This window comes from Dendrobates tinctorius, unplaced genomic scaffold (assembly GCF_039654945.1).
Source record: "Dendrobates tinctorius isolate UK_male_01 unplaced genomic scaffold, ASM3965494v1 ptg000161l, whole genome shotgun sequence".
NCBI classification, from domain to species: domain Eukaryota; kingdom Metazoa; phylum Chordata; class Amphibia; order Anura; family Dendrobatidae; genus Dendrobates; species Dendrobates tinctorius.
The window spans coordinates 201950-226195 of record NW_027361828.1 but is presented as its reverse complement, the minus strand read 5'-3'; the positions used below and the strand labels follow the sequence as shown (position 1 = coordinate 226195).

The window sequence follows — 24246 nt, the reverse complement described above, 5'->3', positions numbered from 1 at the left end:
TAGTATGCGGATTATCAGAGATCTCAGAAGTTTAACAGTCACTGGTCAAATATTGAGGGGCTATCCTAAACCATCAATGTTGACGTCCTAATGAAACCCATTGAAGCTGAGCAGCGACATAACATACTTGTCACCTGACCAAATGATCATAATTTCCATGGCTACTACATTGACACATATATTATCTCTTTGTAAGGATAGAAAATAACCAGAGTATGTGGTTAATTTTTACTATACTTGTCAAACTACTACAGGTGTCTGGAATTCTGTACCCCAACATGTCCGATTATCCACGACATTCGGATCCTTCAGATGGAACCTGAAAATTCATCTCTTCAAGAAAGCTTACAGCCTGCAATGACCCCGCTGCCACCTCACCACTACCACCACTGTTGAAACCCCCCATCCTACAGTCTCCTAACCCACCATCCAGTAGAATGTAAGCCCGCAAGGGCAGGGTCCTCTTTGTACCAGTCTATCATTGTTGTTTTGTCCTCTGTAAGTGATATCTTTATTTTGTAGGTAACCCCTTCTCATGTACAGCACCATGGAATCAATGGTGCTTTATAATAATAATAAAAAATATATACCAGTATCTGAAAAGGTTACTTTTTAATAGTCTTACCCAATTTTTGGATGATTGGAATGAGACAGTAATAAACGAGATTCCTCTGTGTAATTTCTACTAAAATACCTACAAGAATAAAAAAAATCAGGAAGTTATTACATGTTAAAAGTACAAGAGTACTTGTCAAGTAGTACATCATGTACATTACTGCCAGGGTCCCCATCCTCTTAGTGCATGCGCACAGTGTAAATGCCGAGCATGCTTAAAGATCAGAGATAGTCTGGCAACCAGGATCAGAATCACGTGCTTAATGTATTGGATCTGATCTTGGCTGAGAAGGGAGAAGAGGATATCTGGTCAAATGACCCACATTGTCACATTAAAATGTAATCACACAATTATACCCAATAATATTTACACGCACCCATACCATATTTGGGCTAAAGTACCCCCTTAAATACTAAAGTTTATTCACAAAAATGATATACCAATATTTAAAAGTATTAAAAGGTCATAAAAAGGGCCAAAGTGCCATGGGGTGCCACATAACACAAGCTATTCAAAAATTAGCAGCCCAATGCAGAGTCATATATAATAATTACAAATAACAATTACTGTGAAAAAAACAGGACCGAAAAGATGCCAGTATATTCTCAATAAACAATTTAATAATAACCAAAAAATATATTTCTCTTTCGTCTCATTGGGGGACACAGAAACCGTGGGTATGTGCTGCTGTCACTAGGAGGTTGACACTATGCATGAAAAAAAATGTTAACTCCGCCTCCGCAGTATACACCCCTCCGACAGGCTGTAGGACAATCAGTTTTTTGCTTATTGTCAGCAGGAGGTGGACAGGGGTCTCTTGCAGACCCATGCCTACCTCAGTGTGCGTCGTTCCTTTTCAGGTATCCATGGAGGGATACAGAGTAGAGCTGCTACATCTGTACTCCCACACCGGGATCATGGGTACGTAGTGTACTGCCACCCTGTATCCTCATGAATCCCACGGGCAGGACCCTATCCCCTAACACAGGACTCGTGTTCAGGTGGCAGCTCCTGGTCCTGACCTTCGTCTCCCATCACTCGCCCACCAAAGCCTGATGATCGAGAGAGACACCCTGCAGATAAGGTTTGGGACAGCACTCTTTTCATGCAGATAACTGACCCCTGTTATGGGGTGAACTGGAGGTAAGAGGCTGCAGCGTTGTATAACCCACTTACCAGCCGCTCTGGCTGAATGTGGCCGCTGTAACCAGCACTCGGGCTTACAGCCCAGGGCTCTATCCTTATGTTAAGAGCCAACACTTTCTTTCAAGCACGCGGTGCAGCACGGTTGCCGCCTCCTCCCGTGGCGGTGTTATGGCCCTGGGCTCCAGCAGGAGCCCAGCAAGGCCGACGCTAGATTCCGGCTTCCGGCAGGCTCCGCCCCCCAGCTTCCTCTTCCTGTACCAGCGCCATCTTGGTGCTCCAGGAGGCCAGAGCAGGGCCCCGCCCACCATTTCCGGGCGGGGATTTCATAAGGTTTCTAGGCAGGGCTGTTCACCTCGCTCTCTCTTTCCCCCTCATCAGCCTTCAGGTGGTAGCTGCGGCGGGCACACAGGTCGTGGGTATGTGAGTACTGCACTACAGGTTGCTCCCTCACTCCACTTTCTACCCCCGATGGTCGGCACCAGGTAAAAACCTGTCAGTATGCCCAAGGGAGAGCAGTCCCGCTCCTCCTCCTCATCCGCTTCAGTGACGTTGGTCAAATATTTTGTATGTACTAAATGAAATGTCAGGCCTCCTTCAAGTCAGTCCTCGCCACTCTGCTCAGATTGCAATAGACCTACGGTGTCACCTACGATAGAGAGCAGGTGTAGCCCCCCCATTTTGCCTGTCAGAGCTCCCACATTACCCCTGGAGCAGGAGGAAGCACCTTGCCTGCCGCCCAGGGGCCATCCATCCCCACGAGAGACCGCAAGTGTCCAGGATGGGCCTCTTCCTTATCGTGGCCGACCTTACCAAGGTATCACAGACCTTGGTAACGGCGCGTAACAGATTGCTACTTCAGGTTCCAGTGGACATAGGAGCACCAAAGGAGCCTCCTTTTGGGCCTTCTAGAGGCCGTGAAAGGTTTAGACAGGACCATCAACCCAGGTCCCCTTCTCACTCCGTCTCACTGCCAGAATTCCTCTGGCTGGCTGCCTCCTCCCGGTCCTCATTCCCGGAATCAGGCGAGGCATTATCGGAGACTCACTCAGAGGAGGGTTCTGAGTACGGGCCGGAACAGTTCCAGGTCAAGGATATGGTTCAGGGCCTCATTGCCGCAGTCATTGAGACCTTTTAACATTGGGGGTCGCCTCATCAAAACCTAATGATCAGGCTTTTTCATTTAAGCGTCATAGGTCCACCTCTAGGGTTTTCACCTCCCACAAGGATTTTGAGGAAGTGTTGGCCAGGGAAAGGGAAAACACAACCAGGCGATTTCAGAGAGGAAGTCGTATCCCTTCTCTCCAGATCTCACCGCCAACTGGACCGTCTCCCCTTCGGTGGATCCACCAGTGTCCAGACTCACTACCAATACAGTCCTCCCACCCGCCAGTGGGGCAGCCCTAAAGGATCCCAATGATAGGAGGATAGAATCCCTGGCAAAATCCGCTTTTGAGGCAACAGCCGCCACATTGTGTCCAGCCTTCGCCTCAGCTTGGGTAGCTAAGTCTGTTACAGAATGGGCCAAACAGCTTAGACAGGGCATAATGGCCGGGGCAACACCAGCCGAACTGGCGGAATTCGCAGATCAAATCTCCCATGCCGGGAGGTATATAGTATCAGCAGCCCTGGATGCCGCGTCTTGCGCAGCTCAAGCATCCAGTAACGTGGTAGCCGTTCTGCGGATGGTCTGGCTAAAGGCTTGGCAGGCTGATTTGTCCTCAGAGAAATCACTGACCAATCTGCCGTTTCAGGGCATTCGGCTCTTTGGGTCAATGTTAGATCAAATCATTAAGGATGCAAGGGGGTACACGCTTCCTTCTCCCTCAGGCCAAGCTTCATCGATATGTTTTCAAACGTAGGGCTCAGCCCTTTCGCCGTACCCCAGTGACAGGCACTTATGCTCAGGGCCCACAGAGGTCGCAAGCACCGAGAGATAGGAGGAAGGTATACTTTCGGGCCACCCCTTCAAGGCATTCCCGCAGTTCCAACAGCAGAACTACCAGGTCAGGGCCGGGCACAGCCACTTCAGCCTGATGCCAGCAGGGAGTCCAACTCCCTTTCCAGTACCTCTCCCTGACTAGGCCGCCTTCTCCTCTTCAGAGATATCTGGCGGAGTTCAGTAGAGGATATTTGGGTAAAGAAGGTAGTATTGACAGGATGCAAGATAGACTTCAACATGCTTCCGCGAGATCGCTTCTTTCTATCGCAACCACCAAAAGGACACTGCTAGGGCTCAAAGTTTTCTGCGGCAATCTACTCTCTTCTCAACGCAGGAGTAATCGTCCCCGAGCAGGAACGTTTTGCCTGCTTTTACTCAAACCTGTTTGTGATACCAAAAAAGGATGGCTCAGTTCGTCCCGTACTAGACCTAAAAAGGCTAAACAAGATGGGTCCGCTTACGACATTTCAGGATGGAATCGATTTGGTCGGTAATTACGTCTATGATTTCCATAGACATCCGGGACGCCTATCTACACGTCCCCATTTTTCAGGGACATCAGATGTTTCTGCGTTTTACTGTCCAAAAGCAGCATTTCCAGTTTGTTGCCCTGCCATTTGGGCTGGCAACAGCCCCCAGAATTTTCACAAAGATTATGGCAGCGATGGTAGCTATATTAAGGGTCAGAGGCATAATATTCATAATATTAGTACCGTATCTCGACAAGTCGCCCTCCTTCGCTGAGGCCCAGGAAAATCTAGTGGTAGTTTTAAATACGCTGTCCCGGTTTGGTTGGATCATAAACAGCGAGAATTCTCACCTAACGCCAACACAACGCCTAGAATTCTTAGGAATAGTAATCAACACCCGCTGCTCGAAGCTCTTTCTCCCAGAAAGAAAATGGATTACCCTCCAGCAGGGAATTCGCGCTCTGTTGAAATGCAGGCTTCTATCCTTTCGCGCTGCCATGAGAGTCCTGAGAAGGATGGTGGCAGCTTCAGAGGCAATACCCTTTGCCCTGTTCCATTCCAGGATACTACAGAGGAATATCCTCCTTCAGTGGGACAGGTCCATCTCTTTGCTGGATCGCCCCTTCCTCCGTTCCATTCAGACCACGGAGTCCTTCAAGTGGTGACTGACCTCCACCCTTGTTCATCTGGATGGCCTTTTCCCTCTGTCCATTGGCAGGTAGTAACTACAGATGCCAGTCCCCTGGGCTGGGGTGCGGTATTCCGTCACCTGACGGGCCTGGGACAATGGTCGAGGCAAGAATCCTCACTATCAATCAACTTTCTAGAACTGAGGGCGGTCTTCCTAGCACGTCTACATTGGGAAAGATACCTCAACCATCAGCCAGTCCGGATTCAAACGGACAATGCCACGGCGGTGGCATACATCAATCACCAAGGGGGAATCAGAAGTCCCAGGGCACTGGCCGAGGTATCCAGAATCTTCAACTGGGCAGAAACTGCAATTTCGGCAGTTTTCATTCCCGGCACAGACAACATGGCCGCCGACTTCCCCAGTCGGGAGGGGCTCGCGACAGGAGAATGGTCCTTACACCAGGACGTGTTCCGTCAGATATGCCAGCTATGGGGGACTCCAGACGTAGACCTCCTGGCATCGCAACAGAACAGAAGGGTCCAACAGTTTGTCTCAAGATACAGCGATCCTCTAGCAACAGGGGTCGACGCACTGGTCACTCCCTGGACACAGTTCAGACTCCCTTACCTGTTCCCTCCCCTTCCTCTCCTGCCCAGACTGGTAAAGAAGATCAACGTGGAAGGGGTGCCGGTCATATTGATCGCCCCGTACTGGCCCAGGAGGGCCTGGTTCGCAGAAATTATCAATCTTCCCGCAGGCACCCCCTGGAGACTCCCCGACAGACCAGATCTCCTGGCTCAGGGGCAGTTTTACCATCCAAATTCTCGGTGGCTCAATTGGACGGCATGGCCGTTGAAACCACGATACTGAGAGCAGCGGGATTTTCAGACCATTAATCCCAGGATTTTTGGACCATTTCAGAGTCATTAATACAATGATCCAGGCTAGGAGGCCATCCTCTTCCAAGGTCTATTATCCAGCCTGGAAGGCCTATTTTGGCTGGTGTGAGTCTAATCACATCACACCTATGCTCTGTTCCCTGCCATCTGTCCTAGCTTTTCTCCAGGCAGGGTTAGATGGCGGTCTGGCCCTAAGTTCCTTGAAAGGCCAGATGTCTGCTCTCTCTAGTCTTTTTCAAAGAAATTTGGCCTCCCGCTTACAGGTTAGGACCTTTCTGCAAGGAGTGGCCCATGCGGCCCCTCCTTACAGATCCCCTGTGGCTCCAGGGGATCTTGACTTGGTCTTGGAAGCCTTGACAGGTTCACCCTTCGAACTCCTCCAGGAAGCTCCCATGTCTTTGCTGTCCTGGAAGGTGGTATTTCTCGTAGCCAACATCATATTAGGCAGGTTTCAGAATTAGCGGCTTTGTCCTGTCGCCCTCCATTCCTAATTATGCACCAGGACAAGGTTGTTTTGCGGCCTCCTCCTAACTTTCTTCCAAAGGTGGTATAGGCCTTCCGCCTGAACGAGGATATAATCCTTCCGTCATTTTGTCCTGCTCCAACCCATGCTCTGGAGCGTTCTTTGAATAAGCTAGACCTGGTAAGGGCGATAAGGGTCTATCTGGCCAGGACCGCTCCCTTCAGGAAGGCGGACTCGCTCTTTGTTATCCCCAATGGGGTGAGAAGAGGTCAGTCGGCCTCCATGGCAACAATTGCCCGCTGGATCAAAATGGCAATTCTGGAAGCCTACCGGGTGAAGGACAGGGTGTCCCCTGCTGGGGTCAAGGCCCATTCAACCCGGGCAGTGGGCGCCTCATGGGCGGTACACAATAAGGCATCAGCCATGCAGTTGTGCAAGGCTGCCACATGGTCATCCGTGCATACCTTTTCAAGATTCTATAAGGTCCATACCTATGCTTCAGCGGACGCTAGCCTAGGCAGAAGAATCTTGCAGGCGGCAGCAGTGAGTTCTCTGACCTGAAGGAAGTTTCTGTCTTTTTCCCACCCCAGGGACTGCTTTTGGACGTCCTACGGTTTCTATGTCCCCCAATGAGACGAAAGAGAAAACAGGATTTTGGTTGCTTACCGTAAAATCTGTTTCTCAGAGTCTTCATTGGGGGACACAGCGCCCTCCCATGATTTTATCATCTGTAATGATTATATGATTGACTTACATGATAATGTCTCCTCCTACTGCTTTTTCACTAACTGATTGTCCTCTACAGCCTGTCGGAGGGGTGTATACTGCGGAGGCGGAGTTAACATTTTTTTCATGCATAGTGTCAACCTCTAAGTGATAGCAACCCTCACCCACGGTTTCTGTGTCCTCCAATGAAGACTCTGAGAAACAGATTTTACGGTAAGCAACCAAAATCCTGTTATGGCCAGATAAAGAAGCAGACTGTGGTAAAAAAAAAAAAAGCAGGAAAACAAATGGCAGTAACAGAAGTTTAAACCTGTATTGTTAAGAGGCTGTAATCACGACTTACCATGTATAGGCAAAGATAGGTACACTATCTTAAATACTGCAATCTACTCAGGAGCTGCTACTTAGTGTAAACATAAACCGCACTACTGGCAAACAGAATGTATGAAATATGATAAAAATAGGGCATATAGTACCTGTGGTGTGCATGTGGCTATCCCAGTTGTCCCTCTGCCCCGACACGTGTTATCTCACTGCTTCTTCGGGAGGCATCACATTAAAAGTCAAATTAAAAATAGTGTCCGCCTTGAAGAGTTATTTACTAATTTCTCCTGTATGTAGAATTTAAAGTATTTCTAATGAAAGATAGCCTTGCTTTTAGGCTACAGTTAAACAGTGACTTTGGGGTCACACGGCATGAAGATCACAATGTTGCATTGTGACATCAGATCTAATGACTTGACAGTTGTGAAAAATCCAAACCTACTGGATTTTTTATTGCAGTTGGACACAACTTTGCAAGCTTAAAGTACTATATAGTATGACTAACTAGCTTTCTAAATATTTGCATTTTGTTTTATCCTCACTTCTGCACTGTAATTGTCTTCCAATATAATTAGAGGTAGACTTTAAATTGTCCATCATCACCCTAAACATTAAACAACAAAATCAGAAACATGATGAACCTACAATAAATTGGCCAGTCCCAGAAAGCCCATGCCACGGAAATCTGTCTTGGGATCATCACCTTGAAAGCCAATATCACCCCACTGCTTAGTGATTCTCGATTTCAGCTTCTCGTGTGGCATTAGCAAATCCCAGAGCTGAAATAACATAAAACAAAGTTACAGTGGTAGTTCAAGGGTTTGTCTATTTCTATAACACATGCAATTCTACTTCTATTTAGTGTTCACTAGTAAGTGAAAACGAGATGATATTATGGTTTCAATTAAATGAGAACATTTCCAATGCTATACGATGATGACCACTAGTGACTACTGGAGACAAGCAGTAAAATCTAACATCTTAGATGCCATCAAAATGTTGCTTATATTTCAGTAATGTTCGGATGGTGGGGGCTTCATTGGATCACTGTAATAATAACCAATGAGCTGCTATTCCAAAAGAATTAACAAGTTTTTTTGGCATCAGTCTGAAGTAATTCACACATTAATCTTCTTAACACCACTGATTCTGAGACTGTTTTTTCGAGACATATTGTACTTCATGACAGTGGTAACAATTGTTCGATATGACTTGCATTCATTTGTGAAAATATCAGAAATTTTGCGAAAATTTCGCAATTTTCAAACTTTTGATTCTTATGTCCTTAAATCATAGTGTTAATGTCACATAAAATAGTTAATAAATAACATTTCCCACATGTCTACTTTTACATCAGCACAATTGTTGAAACATTTTTTCTTTTGTTAGGAAGTTATAAGGGTTAAAAGTTGACCAGCGATTTCTAATTTTTTCAACAAAATTTACAAAACCATTTTTTTAGGGATCATATTACATTTGAAGTGATTTTGAGGGGTCTATATGACAGAAAATATCCAAAAGTGACACCATTCTAAAAACTGCACCCCTCAATGTGCTCAAAATCACATTCAAGTGGTTTATTAACCCTTTAGGTGCTTCACATGAGTTAATGGAATGTGGAAGGAAAACTTGAACATTTAACTTTTTTTTTTTTTTTAAATTTTACTTTAGACTCCATTTTTTTTATTTTCACAAGGGTAACAGGAAACAATGGTCCCCAAAATTTGTTGTGCAATCTCTCCTGCGCATGCCAATAGCCCATCTGTGGGGGAAAACCACTGTAGGACAGGGCTCAGAAGAAAAGTAGATGACTTTTTGAATGCAAAATTTGCTGAAAAAATTAGCAGACGCCATGTCTCATTTGGAGAGCCCCTGATGTGCTTAAACAGTAGAAATCCCCCACAAGTGAACCAACTGGAAACTAGACCCCTCAAGGAATGTATCTAGAAGTGTGGTGAAAACCTCAAACTCTCTCAGGGGCTTCACAGAAGTTTATAATGCAGAGCCATGAAAATAAATAAGAAATTTTCACACAAATGTATGACGCTTTGGAACGCAGACTTTGATGGAATGGTCTGCGGGTGTCATGTTGCATTTGGAGAGCCCTTGTTGTCAACTAAACAGTAGAAACCCCCCACAAGTGACCCCATTTTGGAGACTACACCCCTCAAAGGGGTATAGCGAGCATTTTGAGCCCATGGGTACTACACAGAATTTGATAACATTAGGTCGCCATATTGAAAATTTTCATTTTTTCACGAAAATGTTGTTTTTGCCCCTAATTTGTAATTTTCACAACGGACAGTAGGTGAAAACAGACCCCATAATTTGTTACACAATTTCTCCTGATATGATACCCAATATTTGGTCAAAAATTTATTTTTGAGCACATGGCAGGGCTAAGAAAGAGTGCCATTTGTCTGGAATAGATTGTGAATGCCAAGTCACATATGAAAAGCCCCTGGCATGCAAAAAGAGCAGTAACCCCCCACAAGTGACCCTATTTTGGAAACTAGACCCCTCAAGGAATTCATCTAGGGGTGTACTGAGCATTTTTAATCTACAGGTGATTCACAAAACTTTTTTTTTCCCTAAAATACTGTTTTAGCACCAAATGTATAATTTACACTAGGGATAATGGAAAAAATTGGAACCCACAATTGGTTATACAATTTCTCCCGAATGTGGCAATATCCCATATGTGGGTGCACATTACTGTTTGAGCATATGGCAGGGATCGGATGGGAAGGAGCCCAACTTGGCTTTAAGAATGCAATTTTCGTTTGAATAGATTAGCTGAGCCAGAACAGCAGAAATCCCCCAGGTGACCCCATAATGGAAACCTCACTGCCTCAGGAATTCATCTAGCGGTGTAGTGAGTATTTTGAACCCACAGGTGCATTACAAAATGTTATAACACTGAGATGTGGAAATATGAAATTTTATTGGTAAAAATGTGATATTTGTATTTTCTACAAATTTGTTGGGTACACAAAGCTAATAGGTGACACTAGACCCATAATTTATTGCACAATTTCTCCCAAACATGGTGATGCCCTGTACGAAGCAGCGCTATTTGGCTTTTGGAGCACAGATTTTGCTTGGATTTTTTGCGGGCGACATTTGCAGAGCCCCAAAGGTGTCAGAACAGCAGAATAACCCCAAAACATGGATTTTTGTGAGTACTCACCGTAAAATCCTTTTCTCCGAGACGCTCATTGGTTGACACAGAGACTGTGGGTGTGTGCTTCTGCCGTCTGGAGGCTGACACTAAGTATACAAAACAAGATTTAGCTCCTCCTCTGCCGCATACACCCTCGCCCCCAGACCGGGCGTAACTCAGTTTAGTGCATAAGCAGTAGGAGAACGCGCCTTAAATTCAGGCAAGAAATTATACGTCTGGAAAAGGGACCACCCTGATCCTTACATAAGGATTTGTATAACTCAAAATAAGCAAAAGCCAACTGGCTAGTAGGGTGGGTGCTGTGTCCCCCAATGAGCGTCTCGGAGAAAAGGATTTTACAGTGAGTACTCACAAAAATCCATGTTTCTCCTTCGACTCATTGGGGGACACAGAGACTGTGGGACGTTCTAAAGCAGTCCCTGGGCGGGATCTTAGCTCACCCAATCCATGCTATTTTGCGCCCCTGATTAGAGGTGCGCAACTGCTGCCTGGAGAATCTTTCTTCCCAGGCTTGCATCCGAGGATGCCTGGGTATGTACGTTATAATGTTTGACAAACGTATGCAAGCTGGACCAGGTAGCTGCTTTGCACACCTGTTCCGCTGAAGCTTGGTGTCGCAGTGCCCATGAGGCACCCACTGCTCGAGCCGAGTGTGCCTTGATCCCTGCCAGAACCGGCGTGCCACTAATTTCATAAGATTCTTGGATCGTCAGGCGAACCCATCTGGCCAAAGTCGCTTTGGACGCAGCGAGCCCCTTCCGCCGCCCTTCTGGGATCACGAATAGAGAGTCTGTCCGGCGGAAAGGAGCTGTCCTTGTCACATACCTCCTAAGAGCTCTTACCAGATCCAAGGTGTGCAATGCCTTTTCTACCCTGTGCACCGGTGCCGGGCAAAACGAGGGTAAGACAATGTCTTCGTTGATATGGAATGCAGAGACAACCTTCGGCAAGAAGGGAGGAGCTGGCCTTAAAACTACCTTATCCTTATAAAAGGTCAGGAACGGCGGTTTACAAGATAAAGCCGCCAATTCCGAAACCCGCCTAATAGACGTAATAGCTACCAGAAAAACGACCTTCCTGGACAGGTAAGGTAAGGAGACTTCTTGTAACGGTTCGAAAGGAGCCTCCTGAAGGGCCCTGAGCACCAAGTTCAGGTCCCATGATTCCGTCGGCGCCTTATAGGGGAGTACTAAATGTGCGACCCCCTGCATAAACGTCCTAACCTGCCAGACCGAAGCGACCTTTCGTTGGAAAAGCACCGACAGAGCCGAGATCTGCGTTCTGAGCGAACTCGGAGCCAATCCTGTGTCCAGCCCTGCCTGCAGAAAAGCCAGTACGTTGGGGATCGAAAAAACCAGAGGAGCCACTCCGCGATCCCTACACCAACGGAAAAAAACTTCCCAAGTCCGATGATATACTCTCGCCGAGGAAGGCTTTCGGGCACTCACCATCGTGGCTACCACATCGCGCCTGAATCCTGCCTGTGTTAACAGCCAAGATTCAATGGCCACGCCGTCAAACACAGGGCCCCTAAGTTCGGATGGTAGATCGGCCCCTGGGACAGCAAGTCCGGCCGATCTGGGAGACGCCAGGGTACATCCACCACTAGCTGAACCAGATCTGCATACCAGGCCCGCCGAGGCCAGTCTGGGGCCAGCAGAATTGCTGGAACCTTCTCTCTCCTTAACTTTCTGATGACTCTTGGAAGCAGAGGTAGCGGGGGGAACAAGTACGGGAGACGAAACTGGCTCCACGGAAGCACCAGAGCGTCTGCTGTGATTGCCTGCGGGTCGAGGGACCGAGCGACGAACCTTTGTACTTTGGCGTTCTCTCTGGATGCCATAAGGTCCACGTCTGGTGTCCCCCACCGTTGGCAGATCTGTTGAAAAACCTCGGGGTGCAGGGACCATTCCCCTGCCGCGACCCTCCGTCGGCTGAGAAAATCTGCCGCCCAGTTTTCGACTCCCGGAATGTGCACCGCTGAAATTACCACGTGGTTCTTCTCTGCCCAACGCAGTACCAGCCCGACCTCGCGCCTGGCTGCGCGTGCCCCCTTGATGGTTGACATATGCTACTGCTGTAGCATTGTCCGACTGAATGCGCACCGGCCGGTGTCTCAGGAAACACTGGAAATGTTGCAGGGCCAATCGTATTGCCCGTATCTCCAGAATGTTGATCGGGAGAATTATCTCCTGAATGGACCACCGCCCCTGGGCTGTGTGACTCTGGAAAACTGCTCCCCAACCATGCAGGCTTGCATCGGTCGTCACCACCAACCACTGCTCCGGGGGAAAAGGTTTCCCCTGGACCAGAGACGAGTCGCGAGTCCACCACCGGAGTGAATGTCGGACCAGCGGAGACAACTTGCACCGATGACTGAGAGACAGCAGCCTCCGGTCCCATGCTGACAAGAGCGCATGCTGAAGCGGACGGAGATGGAACTGGGCAAACGGGATTGCCTCCATTGCCGCCACCATTCTGCCCAACACACTCATGCCGTACCGGATGGATCTGGTGCCCGGCTGCAGAAGGTTCCGTACTCCTTGCTTGATTTTTCGCGCCTTGTCCTGAGGGAGGATCACCAGCCCCTGGGAGGTGTCGAAAATCATGCCTAGGAACACGATTCTTTGGGCTGGAACCAAGGACGACTTGCTCCGATTGATCAACCAGCCTAGCCGGGCCAGGGTATCCAGCGTGATACTGACATTCTCCTGGCACGCCTGAAACGACGGCCCCTTTACCAACAGGTCGTCCAGGTAAGGTAGTACCATTATGCCCCGAGCATGCAGGATGGCCATAACCACCGCCATTATCTTCGTAAAGACTCTGGGAGCAGTGGCCAGACCGAAGGGCAGAGCAACAAATTGAAAATGTCGCCCTCCGATCGCAAAACGCAGGAACCTCTGGTGTGGAGGAAAAATCGGAATGTGCAGATATGCATCCTGCACATCGATCGAGGCCAGGAACTCCCCTGGATCCATGGCTGCAATGACCGAACGGAGGGATTCCATCCGGAACCGCCTGACTCTGATGAATTTGTTCAGGATTTTTAGATCTAGTACTGGTCTTACTGTCCCGTCTTTTTTGGGGACCGAAAACAGGTTGGAGTAAAAACCTTGTGTCTCTTCGCTTTTCGGCACTGGGACAATGACCCCGTTGCGCCGTAGCGTCGTTATGGCCTGTAACAAACCCTCTGCCTGCGATACTGTTCCGGAAAGCCGGGAATGGAAGAATCGCCGTGGCGGGGGTCCGACAAACTCTATCTTGTACCCGGACGATATCAATTCTGCCACCCAAGCGTCGCGTGCCACTGCGACCCAAACGTGGCTGAACCTTAGTAGGCGTCCGCCCACTCTGTCGTCCGTAGGTACGGAGCGCCTCGAGTCATTTTGCTGGAGGCTTTTGGGATCTGGCCCCCCTCGTTCTGGGCAAACGGCCTCGGCCTCTGCCCAGCGGATTGGCTCTGTAAGAGGTTTGCCTTTCCCTAATCTGACCATCATTTGCGGAGGTGGATGCTCTGGCCGAAGTCCCCCTCCAGGGGTTACGAAAAGGCCGAAAACGCCTCTGTGTCTGCCTGAATGCTGGCCAAGTCCTCTTCTGCGGGAGGAAACTACTCCTCCCCCCTGTGGCTTCTGAGATAAGCTTATCAAGCTTCTCACCGAACAACCGATTGCCCTGAAAAGGCAATGAGGTCAAGGATTTTTTGGAGATAGAATCCGCTTTCCACAATCTCAGCCATAATGCTCGCCTAACGGCGATCGCATTTGCTGATGCCACAGCAGAACACTCGGCCGCGTCCAGAGAGGCGCTGACGAGAAAATCACTTGCCCCTGATATCTGATTTGTAACCTCCAAGACCTCCGCAGGCAGATCTCTGTTTTGGAGGGCATTATGCAGAGCGTCCGCCCATGAAACCATGGCCTTCGCCACCCAAGTAACCGCAAAGGAGGGGGCCAGGGCCGACCCCGCTGCCTCATACACTGAGCGGGCAAGCCCCTCAATAAGGCGATCAGTTGGGTCCTTGATAGAAGAACCGCTGGGTATCGACAATAGCGATCTTGATGCCAAACGTGATACCGGTGGGTCCACTACTGGCGACTCCACCCATCCTTTATGGAGTTCAGGAGGAAACGGATACTTTGCTTGCAGCGCTTTTTGCATTGCAAAACGCTTATCCGGGTGTTCCCTATGTTTCTGGACTAGCTCCTCGAACTCCGGATGCGTGGCAAACCTTCTATGCGGTCGCCTGGTCTTCTTGAAGGAGACCTTGTGACCTGAGGCCGTGGACACATCGTCCTCGATCTCTAATGTCTGGTTGACTGCCTCAATGAGGCTGTCCACTGAGTCTTGGTATCCCAGGCTTTCTGGATTCCAGGCCTCCTCCCCCTCCTCCTCGCCCTCATCCTGCTCGCTTCCTGAGCTTGGCGACGGGGAACGCGATGCCCTAATACCCGCCGCCGAAGCCCCAGAGGGTCCGGCCGACGGGGAACGAGCTCTTTTGCTATGAGCTTGTCTGGTGCTGGAGCGGCCTCTAACGGTCGGAGGGTCCTGAGACGTGGACGAGCTGTCTTCCGCTGGCAGACCACCATCCTTGTCCCTGCCCGGGCCTCGAAGAGACTCAATTGCCCTTGTAAGGGACATCATAGAGTGTGATAAAGACACCGCCCATTCTGGGGGGTCCTGACTTCTGGGCTCTGCAACAATGGGGGGCTCCTGGGCTCGCTCCGACTCGCAGGCTTCACAAAATTTACCCGGCTGCGCTTTAGGCAGCCTGACCCCACAGGAAACGCAAACAGCATATAGGAAAGAATGAGCTTTCCCTTTGCCAGACATATTGCAGGGTAGGGTAGGAGGAGGAGGATAACCCCTTCCTTGACCACTAGTGCGGCACTCGAAACGGGGTTGCACTCACCCACCGGTAATGTCCACCTTGCGTCTCTTCCACGGGGCGTGCGGCGTTACTCGCCGGGGCACTTGCGGCGCACTCCGGGAGATAGGCGGCGGCTTCCGGCCGCACTTCGCGAGGAAATGAGGAGGGGGAGGGGGGCGGGGAGCTTCCCGGTAACTGTGCGCGCCCGCCGCTCTCCGCCCCCGGAAGTTAGTGGGCGGGGCTTCCGGCTACCCCCGGAAGTCGGCGGGCGGGCGCGCGGAACTCCGGACCTCCCCATACAGCGGGGACCGCGGCCGCCGACGGGGCTTCTGGCCGCACTACACGTGCGGCGTTCGAGGGAGGAGGGCGGGAGCTCCCCGGTAACTGTGCGCGCCCGCCGCTCTCCGCCCCCAGAAGTTAGTGGGCGGGGCTTCCGGCTACCCCCGGAAGTCGGCGGGCGGGCGGAACCTCGGACCTCACCATACAGGGGGGCCGCGGCCGCCGACGGGGCTCTGGCCGCACTCCACGCCCATCAACAAAAAAGGTGAGCCGGGCCGCCGTGGGCTTGTGGTGCTCTCAACCCCATCCCTGGGCAGGGAGGGGGAGGCTACTGCACCGGTCTTCGACGCTTCTCACTTGCGCCTCCAGGACCACCCCTGGTCTCCTACCTAGGGGTGGTAGGGGCATTAATGCATTCCCACGTTGCAGGAGAGTAACAACGTGGAGGATCACTCACACGTGCTCGCCCGCTGGGGTTTATGGGGAACCGAATCCTCTTATTAGGACGCGTTGCCACCTCTTTAAAAAAATAACAAAGAAAAATGGTTTTCTGGGGAAAAGTCCCAGATGTGTCCCTCGGTGCGGGAGAGAAAACACGTGGAGGGCTACTCACACGTGGTCGCCCGTTGATGATTTGGGGAGATCGGACCCTCTCTATAGGATCCGTCGCCCCTATCTTATCTTCATAGAAAGAGGCCAAAAAAAAAAAAAAAAAAAAAAAAAATCTAGTCTGGAACTCCAGACTGCGTGTGCCTCCATCAGACACTAAGCAAAAAACTGAGTTACGCCCGGTCTGGGGGCGAGGGTGTATGCGGCGGAGGAGGAGCTAACTCTTTTTTTGTATACTTAGTGTCAGCCTCCAGACGGCAGAAGCACACACCCACAGTCTCTGTGTCCCCCAATGAGTCGAAGGAGAAAGTGATTCCATTGTAGAAACTCCACCTCTCAATGAATTCATCTACGGCTGCAGTGAGTATTTTGTAACATCCATGCCAGGCTATTTTTCTGGAGAATTGCAAATATGCCAGTTAAGTCCCCATGCATTGTGCCCCCATAAAGTGTACAGCCTCCATACATTGTGCTCAGCATGTGACACGCACCCCGTAAAGTCAAACATGTGGTCGCTTATTGTGATTTAGGCACAGTGGGGCTCAGAAAGGAGGGCATTTGAATTTGGGAGAGCAGAATTCACTGGATTTTTTTTTTTTTTGGGGGGGAGGGGCGTCACGTACAGCTGACACCCACATGAATTTCATCCGCTGGGCAGCGCTATACACTTGTTCCTCAGCGTCGTTAACAAGCGGCGCTGAGGAATAAGGCCCCTTAACAGCAGTCGTCAAGTGGTTAAAGAGGATCATGCAGTTAATTTTTTACATTGAACTAGACAAAGATCGCCTCTCTATTGCAGAGATATTAGCAAAGTTTTTGGCCCCCAACAAGTTAATTTTCGTTAAGTCCCAGTGGATGTTATCAGATAGTTTTCACTGGGGGCATGTACTTCTTTCCCCTGTATGATGCTGAGCAATCAAAAGTAGGCGGCAACACTAAAAAAATAAATAAATAAAAAAAGAATACGTCCTCAGTCAAAGCCGTCAGATAACACCCACTTGTACTTAATGAAAATAAACTCATTATGGGCCAAATACATTGATTGCTAAAATTGCTGCAACAGAAAGGTGAAATAAAAAAACAAACAAGATTTTATTCTGCTCTGCAGCTGCTATTACATTGTGTGTCCAGTTCAACATGAGACATTTGGTAAAAGGTCGAGTGTTCACAAACTATTCTGAAAAGTATATCTATATATGGCAGCAGACATGGCGATCACTGAATCACGAATGTGCTGGCTTGTCTCATGAAAAGGACTATGAGAAGTTACTCACTTCCAGCAGCTGTTGCTCATGCTGAGGATTGTCAGCGTCATATGGCTGTTTCCTTACACTCTCCACATCCAAATATAGCTTCTTATAACCAGAGATCTGTAATAAGCATATCCTTAGGTTTATCTGAATCCTGAAAGAAAAGGCAAACATTTTTAACTAAAGCAAGGATTTTTTTCACGGTATCGAATATAGTAGAGTCAATGTCATACAAGTATGTGCGTTCTGTACAGGCTACGAACCTTTTATCTTTTTCCACATTCATTTTCTTTTCTTTTACAATATCTGCCACATATCTGTCAACTTCATTTTCAACAATATTAATAGCACATCTCAGAATCTGTTGAAATTGAAAGGGCAGAACATGTAAAGCATTATATTTAGGATTTCCTTTTTATGGTATTCGGTATGGTAAAATGTTAAGGGTTGTCTTGCCTTTGGATAGTTCATTAAGTTCAGATACACCCAGCGACCCCACCATCATCATAGTCGAACTAACCCACCCCATACACTCCCCAACACCTGGCACTGTTAATATGGTGGATGGAGCCCTGTACGTATTTCATGAGCGAGGCAACAATACGCTACTATCATACAGCCATTTTCAAATGTGAGGAATGAAAAAGGGGCAATATTTAAGTGTAAGGATCGGCATAGATCAAGTATCGTCTGTCGGCTCACAAAGTATATAATGCAGAAATGGGTTCTAAATATTGTTGAAGAACATGATATGACAGCTCCCCTATTTCTTAGGAGAACCTTTGGTGGCAATTTTGCTTCATCCTCAATCTTGGCCGCCAGCTCTCTAGGAACTACTCATTCACGGTATACTAGAAGAGAGCATAAGGAGTCACTAGCACCCACCTATTCCATAAAGATCTACACATTCCAGCTAAAGATCTACACATGATATTTCCAGCGATTCCACTACAAAAATATACACGGAATTTATGTCCAGTGAGAAACAAGACACATCTTATCTCACGGCAGAAACAAAGACTATTGCATGTTGAAATCTAGCTCCCCCCCAAACATTTCATCATTAATTATATTCTCACATTGGACAATTACATACTATCCCCATGTTGGGTCCTCCCAGGAATTAGCTGTGGGAAATCCTGGGAATCTTCAATTTCCCTGTAGTGCCGCCACAAGCAAAACTAGTACACTATTAAAGAGGTTTTTTGGTCTTGTGATATTGATAGCTTATATCATCAATCAGATTGGCAAGGACTGACACCAGACATCCCCATCAATCTGATATAGATGATCTAGCCTAAGGATAGGTTATCGGCATCTCAAGGCTGAACAACCCCTTTAAGTATCACATAGTATTCATTTAATGTGATGGGTTTTCTGTGTAAGGCAGGACAGGACAATTCCTCTACAGTAAGAGACGCTCTCTGAAGCCGCCCTAAAAAATGACCAAAGTATAAGGATCCTGAACTCAGGAACCTCTCTATTATCTCACAGCTCAATGAAGGGGTTTTCTGCATGGAATAATGGATATATTATGTGATTTCTATTTCTGACAATGCTTACAGATGAATATTGCTCTTACCTTACTTTTTGAGTGTTCCAATGAATATTCTAAAATAGAAACAGAAAGCAGTTTAGCTGCATAATCATATTATACGTGGCGTAACTGAATCAGTCAATATACGAAAAGAACTTTACTTACACTTGTTAGTTGTCCCATTTACTAAACCTCAGCATAATCCATTTTATATGGATGAGTTACTAACAAATCGGTGGTGCGGAGGTGCATTATACAAGGCAGCACGTAAAGGATGCAAGTTTCACTCATTTCCTATAATTGCTAGTGCGTCTTGTTAAACAGTCTATGGCTCTATGCAATTCCCAGGCTCAAACTTGCCCGCCGGCGAATTCCCCAGTGGGCCCCTGCTAAGACCCTGAGCTGGCCATACCAATCACGGTCACAGATGGTGTGACCATGACCACAGCAGAAGGGGCCCGCCGGTAAAAATGCTAGTTTCAGCTGCACAAGCTCGGATACACAACCAGCTGAAAATATTGCAGAGCACAGAGCCACTTGTTCCCACCCCACAATACCTCTACACGCCGCAGGCCCTTTAGAAGACATCGAGTGACATCGCAAACAGCGTAATGACTGCATTGCGCTGCCTGCAATGTGCGATCTGAGATACAAGAAGCAGCTGGAGAGAGAACAGGTCAGCAGGATCATGTTTGGTTTCTTTTTTTTTAAATTAGCATGTAAAGAAAACAACATTATACCAGAGAAAAGGACGTACTTTGCAAATGTCTCTCTGGCCTCCATACTGTATAATGTCCCCTTCTTTGGCCCCTAAATAGTATACAGTAGGGGGGACAATACAACACATGGATAGAAGAATTGGGGACAATACACTATATGGGAGCCAGAATGGGGACATTATACTGTATGGGGGCCAGAAGCTTGATGCAAAATGACCGTCAAGGGAGTTTCTTATAGGTGAGGTCTTATTAATACCACTGTGCATGTACTTTAGTATACATGACACCCTTTTCCTTTTTTATTAAAATTGTCTTAAAGCATTGATTACCTTGTTTTTTTTTTATTTATGAGTATCCATATTCAGTGCTTAGACATTAATTATTCATACTCTTTATTGTTTTGCTCAAACATTCAAGACTGTGTGGTCATTGCTCACCTACTTGTTACTTTATTTCATGTGTCTGATTTTGTATGTTGATTAACTGTTTTTAATCAATGTCAACAATAGAATACATTTTATTAGATTTTTGGACCTTTGCACGTTTTTTTGCATAAGTATTTCTTGATTTTGCTGTGCATAGGAGTTTTATACTTGAAGCTTAGGATACTAATGTATGTTTGGCCCAGGATTTAAAAAGTAGCAAAACACAGCATAAGAGACTATACCTATCCTATGTGTCCTTCGGGCACCATCCTTGGTGCCGTTACAAATCCTTTGCAGCTCACATTTGCCATCTATTCGCCTTAGGAACCATTTCAACCAAAATCTAAAGTAATTGCTGTAGAAATACTGCCAGATATAGAGAAGCATCCTAAAAAAAAAAGACATAATTAACGTTTGCAAACAAATCTTCAGATAGAGAACCTTCACTGTGAAAATGCAACCCACAATTATACAATAAGATGGTGTAACAGACTGTAATTGGAAAATAAGGAAATTTGCTTAAAATATAACTGTAGGGTTAAGAAACCTGTGACACGCCAAGTGTTGTGAAACTAAAAACTCCCAACATCCTTCTGACTGTCGGTAGCTGTGAGGGAATGAATGAAGGGGTGGTTTCACAACAGTGGAGTGCTGAAGGTTGCGACAACAGGACTTATTTAACAAGTCTTTAAAAAGTTTTGTCCTCTACTTTTCTATTGATGATCTACACTTGGCTCTGTGGGACCCGGCACCCCAACTGGTCAGCTCTTATCAGCTTCGGTGGCGGCCGGATGTAAATAGTGTAAAGAGCACTGGTCTGTACAGTGCTTACCGGCTGCTGCAGATGAGCTCCTACTAAAGAGAAGAAGTGATCTGCAGTACTCGGCAGCTATGCCCGTCTGTGCAGTACACCGCTTACACTCAGAGGGTGCGCCACAGATCTAAGTACAACAAAAGAGAAAAAAACAGAACAATAGGGATCGGACACATTTAGTATTTTATGTGGAGTTCATGTATTTATTAGTGTGCATATGTTCGTATATTGGCCACATAGCATATTTATGTACCTGTACATTATGGTAATACTAAAGTGTGCGGGCTGGTTTTTTTTTCCTTTTTTTTTGTAGTAGTGTGCTGGGATAAGGTGATATCTGAGCATGCTCAGGTGCTAGCAGAGTGTCTCCAGCGTGCTCGAATAATATGTTTGAGTCCGCGCGGCTGTATGTCTGCACCCTTATCCACACATCTCTCCCATACAACGCTTTAATAATTGATAGCTACACCTGGTTTCCTTTTCACTCTCCATTCGGATGAAGCCTTGTTTGGCACATGGAGAGGTAGGACATATAGCAGTTAGGGACCTGCCATATTAAAAAGTGCTCCTTGATCAAAAAATGCTAATGAAGTACCTTACGTTTTTAAAGGGAACCTGTCACTAGGTTTTTCCCATATAACCTATAGCCACTAATGATGGGCTAGTAGCATCATTGCTCGGGTGATCTCCGAGTATTTTGGCGTGCTCAGAGATTTAGTTTTCTTCGTCTCAGCTGCATGATTTGCGGCTGCTAGACAAGCTGAATACATGTAGAAATTCCCTATCAAACAGGCATTCCACACATGTATTCAATCTGTCTAGCAGTCGTAAATCATGCAGCTGAGGCGATGAAAACAATTTCCGAGCACGCCAAAATACTCGGAGACCACCCGAGCAACGAGTATACTCGCTCATCACTAAATTGGCCACCACCTTTCAGCCCGATGTTATTGAGAGCTGTATATAAGTCTCTAAGCCGCCATGCATAAGAAAGAAAAGAGATTTTATTATACCCACCTACAGAGGTGTCTGGTCTGGCGCCTCCTCTCTTCTTTAGATGCCATCCTGCTCTCTACTTTGTGTGGATGACGCATCCTTTGTCATCCACACAGTATTACTAATCACGCTCCTGTACAGGCTACTTCTCTCTGTCCTGTCAAGACCAGAGCAAAGTACTGTTCTGAGCATACATGGAGAAAGGCCAAAGAGCGCTGGCGCATGCATGCTATAGTACTTTGCTCTGCCTTCAGCAGGACAGAAAGAAGTGCGCCTGCGTAGGAGTGCAATGGCGACCGCTGTGTGGATGACAAAGGACGCGTCATCCACACGAAGCAGAGAAGCAGGATGGCAACGCGAGAGGTGTCGGACCAAGACCAGCGATGCCCAGCATACCGAACCACCGCCTAGGTGAGCATAATAAAAGCTTTATTTATTTTACTTTGCGGAAAGACTTGAAACTGTAATTATGCACTATTAAGACATGAGATGAGATACAAGGGGCCTGTTCATATATGTGTAGTAGTGCCCGCCATGTACTGTGTTCAGATATGTGTAGTGCCCGCCATGTACTGTGTTCCTGTATGTGCAGTAGTGCCCATGTACTTTGCTCCTGTATGTGCAGTAGTGCCTGCCATGTACTTTGCTCCTGTATGTGTAGTAGTGCTCACCATGTACTGTGTTCCTGTATGTGCAGTAGTGCCTGCCATGTACTTTGTTCCTGAATGTGCAGTAGTGCCTGCCATGTACTTTGCTCCTGTATGTGTAGTAGTGCCCGCCATGTACTGTGTTCAGATATGTGTAGTGCCCGCCATGTACTGTGTTCCTGTATGTGCAGTAGTGCCCATGTACTTTGCTCCTGTATGTGCAGTAGTGCCCATGTACTTTGCTCCTGTATGTGTAGTAGTGCTCACCATGTACTGTGTTCCTGTATGTGCAGTAGTGCTCACCATGTACTGTGTTCCTGTATGTGCAGTAGTGCCTGCCATGTACTTTGCTCCTGTATGTGCAGTAGTGCTCACCATGTACTGTGTTCCTGTATGTGCAGTAGTGCCTGCCATGTACTTTGCTCCTGTATGTGTAGTAGTGCTCGCCATGTACTGTGTTCCTGTATGTGTAGTAGTGCCTGCCATGTACTGTGTTCCTGTATGTGCAGTAGTGCCCATGTACTTTGCTCCTGTATGTGTAGTAGTGCTCACCATGTACTGTGTTCCTGTATGTGCAGTAGTGCCTACCATGTACTTTGCTCCTGTATGTGTAGTAGTGCTCACCATGTACTTTGCTCCTGTATGTGTAGTAGTGCTCACCATGTACTGTGTTCCTGTATGTGTAGTAGTGCCTGCCATGTACTTTGCTCCTGTGTGTGTAGTAGTGGTCGCCATGTACTGTGTTGCTGTATGTGTTGTAGTGCCCGCCATGTACTGTGCTCCTGTATGTGTAGTAGTGCCCGCCATGAACTGTTCATGAATGTGTAGTAATGCCTGCCATGTCATGTACTGTGTTCCTGTATGTGTAGTTATGCCTGCCATGTACTGTTCCTGTATGTGTAGTAGTGCCTGCCAAGTACTGTTCCTGTATGTTTAGCATTGACCACCATGTATTGTTCCTGAATGTGTAGTAGTGACCGCCATGTACTGTTCCTGTATGTTTAGTAGTGACCACCATGTATTGTTCCTGAATGAGTAGTAGTGCCCGCCATGTACTGTGTTCAGATATGTGTAGTGCCTGCCAGGTACTGTTCCTGTATGTGTAGTAGTGCCTGCCAAGTACTGTTCCTGTATGTTTAGTATTGACCACCATGTATTGTTCCTGTATGTGTAGTAGTGACCACCATGTATTGTTCCTGAATGTGTAGTAGTGATCGCCATGTACTGTTCATGTATGTGTAGTAACGCCTGCCATGTACTGTGTTCCTGTATGTTGGGAAACCAGAGAACAACAGGAGTTTTCAATAAAAACATACACAATTTTTATTAATGTATACAAAGATAAAACGGCATTACAAAAATAGACAATGCATAGAAATCGGGCAGGCGCTGCTGTGCCATTGATGTGAGTATTCACTAGCTCCTCTCTCTTCCCTCCTCCATGATTGAGTTGGTCATGTGTGACCATGGGTGTGATATGTGGTATAAAGTAAGGCCATATGGTTGGCCGTGCTCCATTTTACCGTGATGGGACCCTTTATTGGTAATGAATGAGGTTTAACCCTTCTTAGCATGGGAGGATTACTATTTGGGGAGAGATATCTTGGCTTCACCTTACAGTTTGGCGCTATATACTCCAGATTTTTGGTGTCGATTTCTATGCATTGTCTATTTTTGTAATGCCGTTTTATCTTTGTAT

General features: G+C 47.3%; 1 protein-coding gene across 2 annotated transcripts in view; it reads right to left on the bottom strand.

Annotated features, from left to right (window-relative positions):
* Window positions 1-24246, bottom strand: part of ELMOD2 (ELMO domain containing 2) — a 56503-nt gene that overhangs the window by 25540 nt on the left and 6717 nt on the right. Inside the window, exons 2-8 of one of the 2 annotated variants that reach the window (XM_073549763.1) lie at window positions 20923-21031; window positions 20333-20478; window positions 18992-19020; window positions 17673-17770; window positions 17434-17563; window positions 7863-7996; window positions 626-694 (exon numbers count right to left, since the gene is read on the bottom strand). In XM_073549763.1, coding sequence (XP_073405864.1) covers window positions 626-694; window positions 7863-7996; window positions 17434-17563; window positions 17673-17770; window positions 18992-19020; window positions 20333-20477 — 605 coding nt within the window. In that variant the 5' untranslated portion in view covers window position 20478; window positions 20923-21031. The remainder of the gene's footprint in view (window positions 1-625; window positions 695-7862; window positions 7997-17433; window positions 17564-17672; window positions 17771-18991; window positions 19021-20332; window positions 20479-20922; window positions 21032-24246) is intronic. The other variant, XM_073549762.1, reaches the window with a different exon arrangement.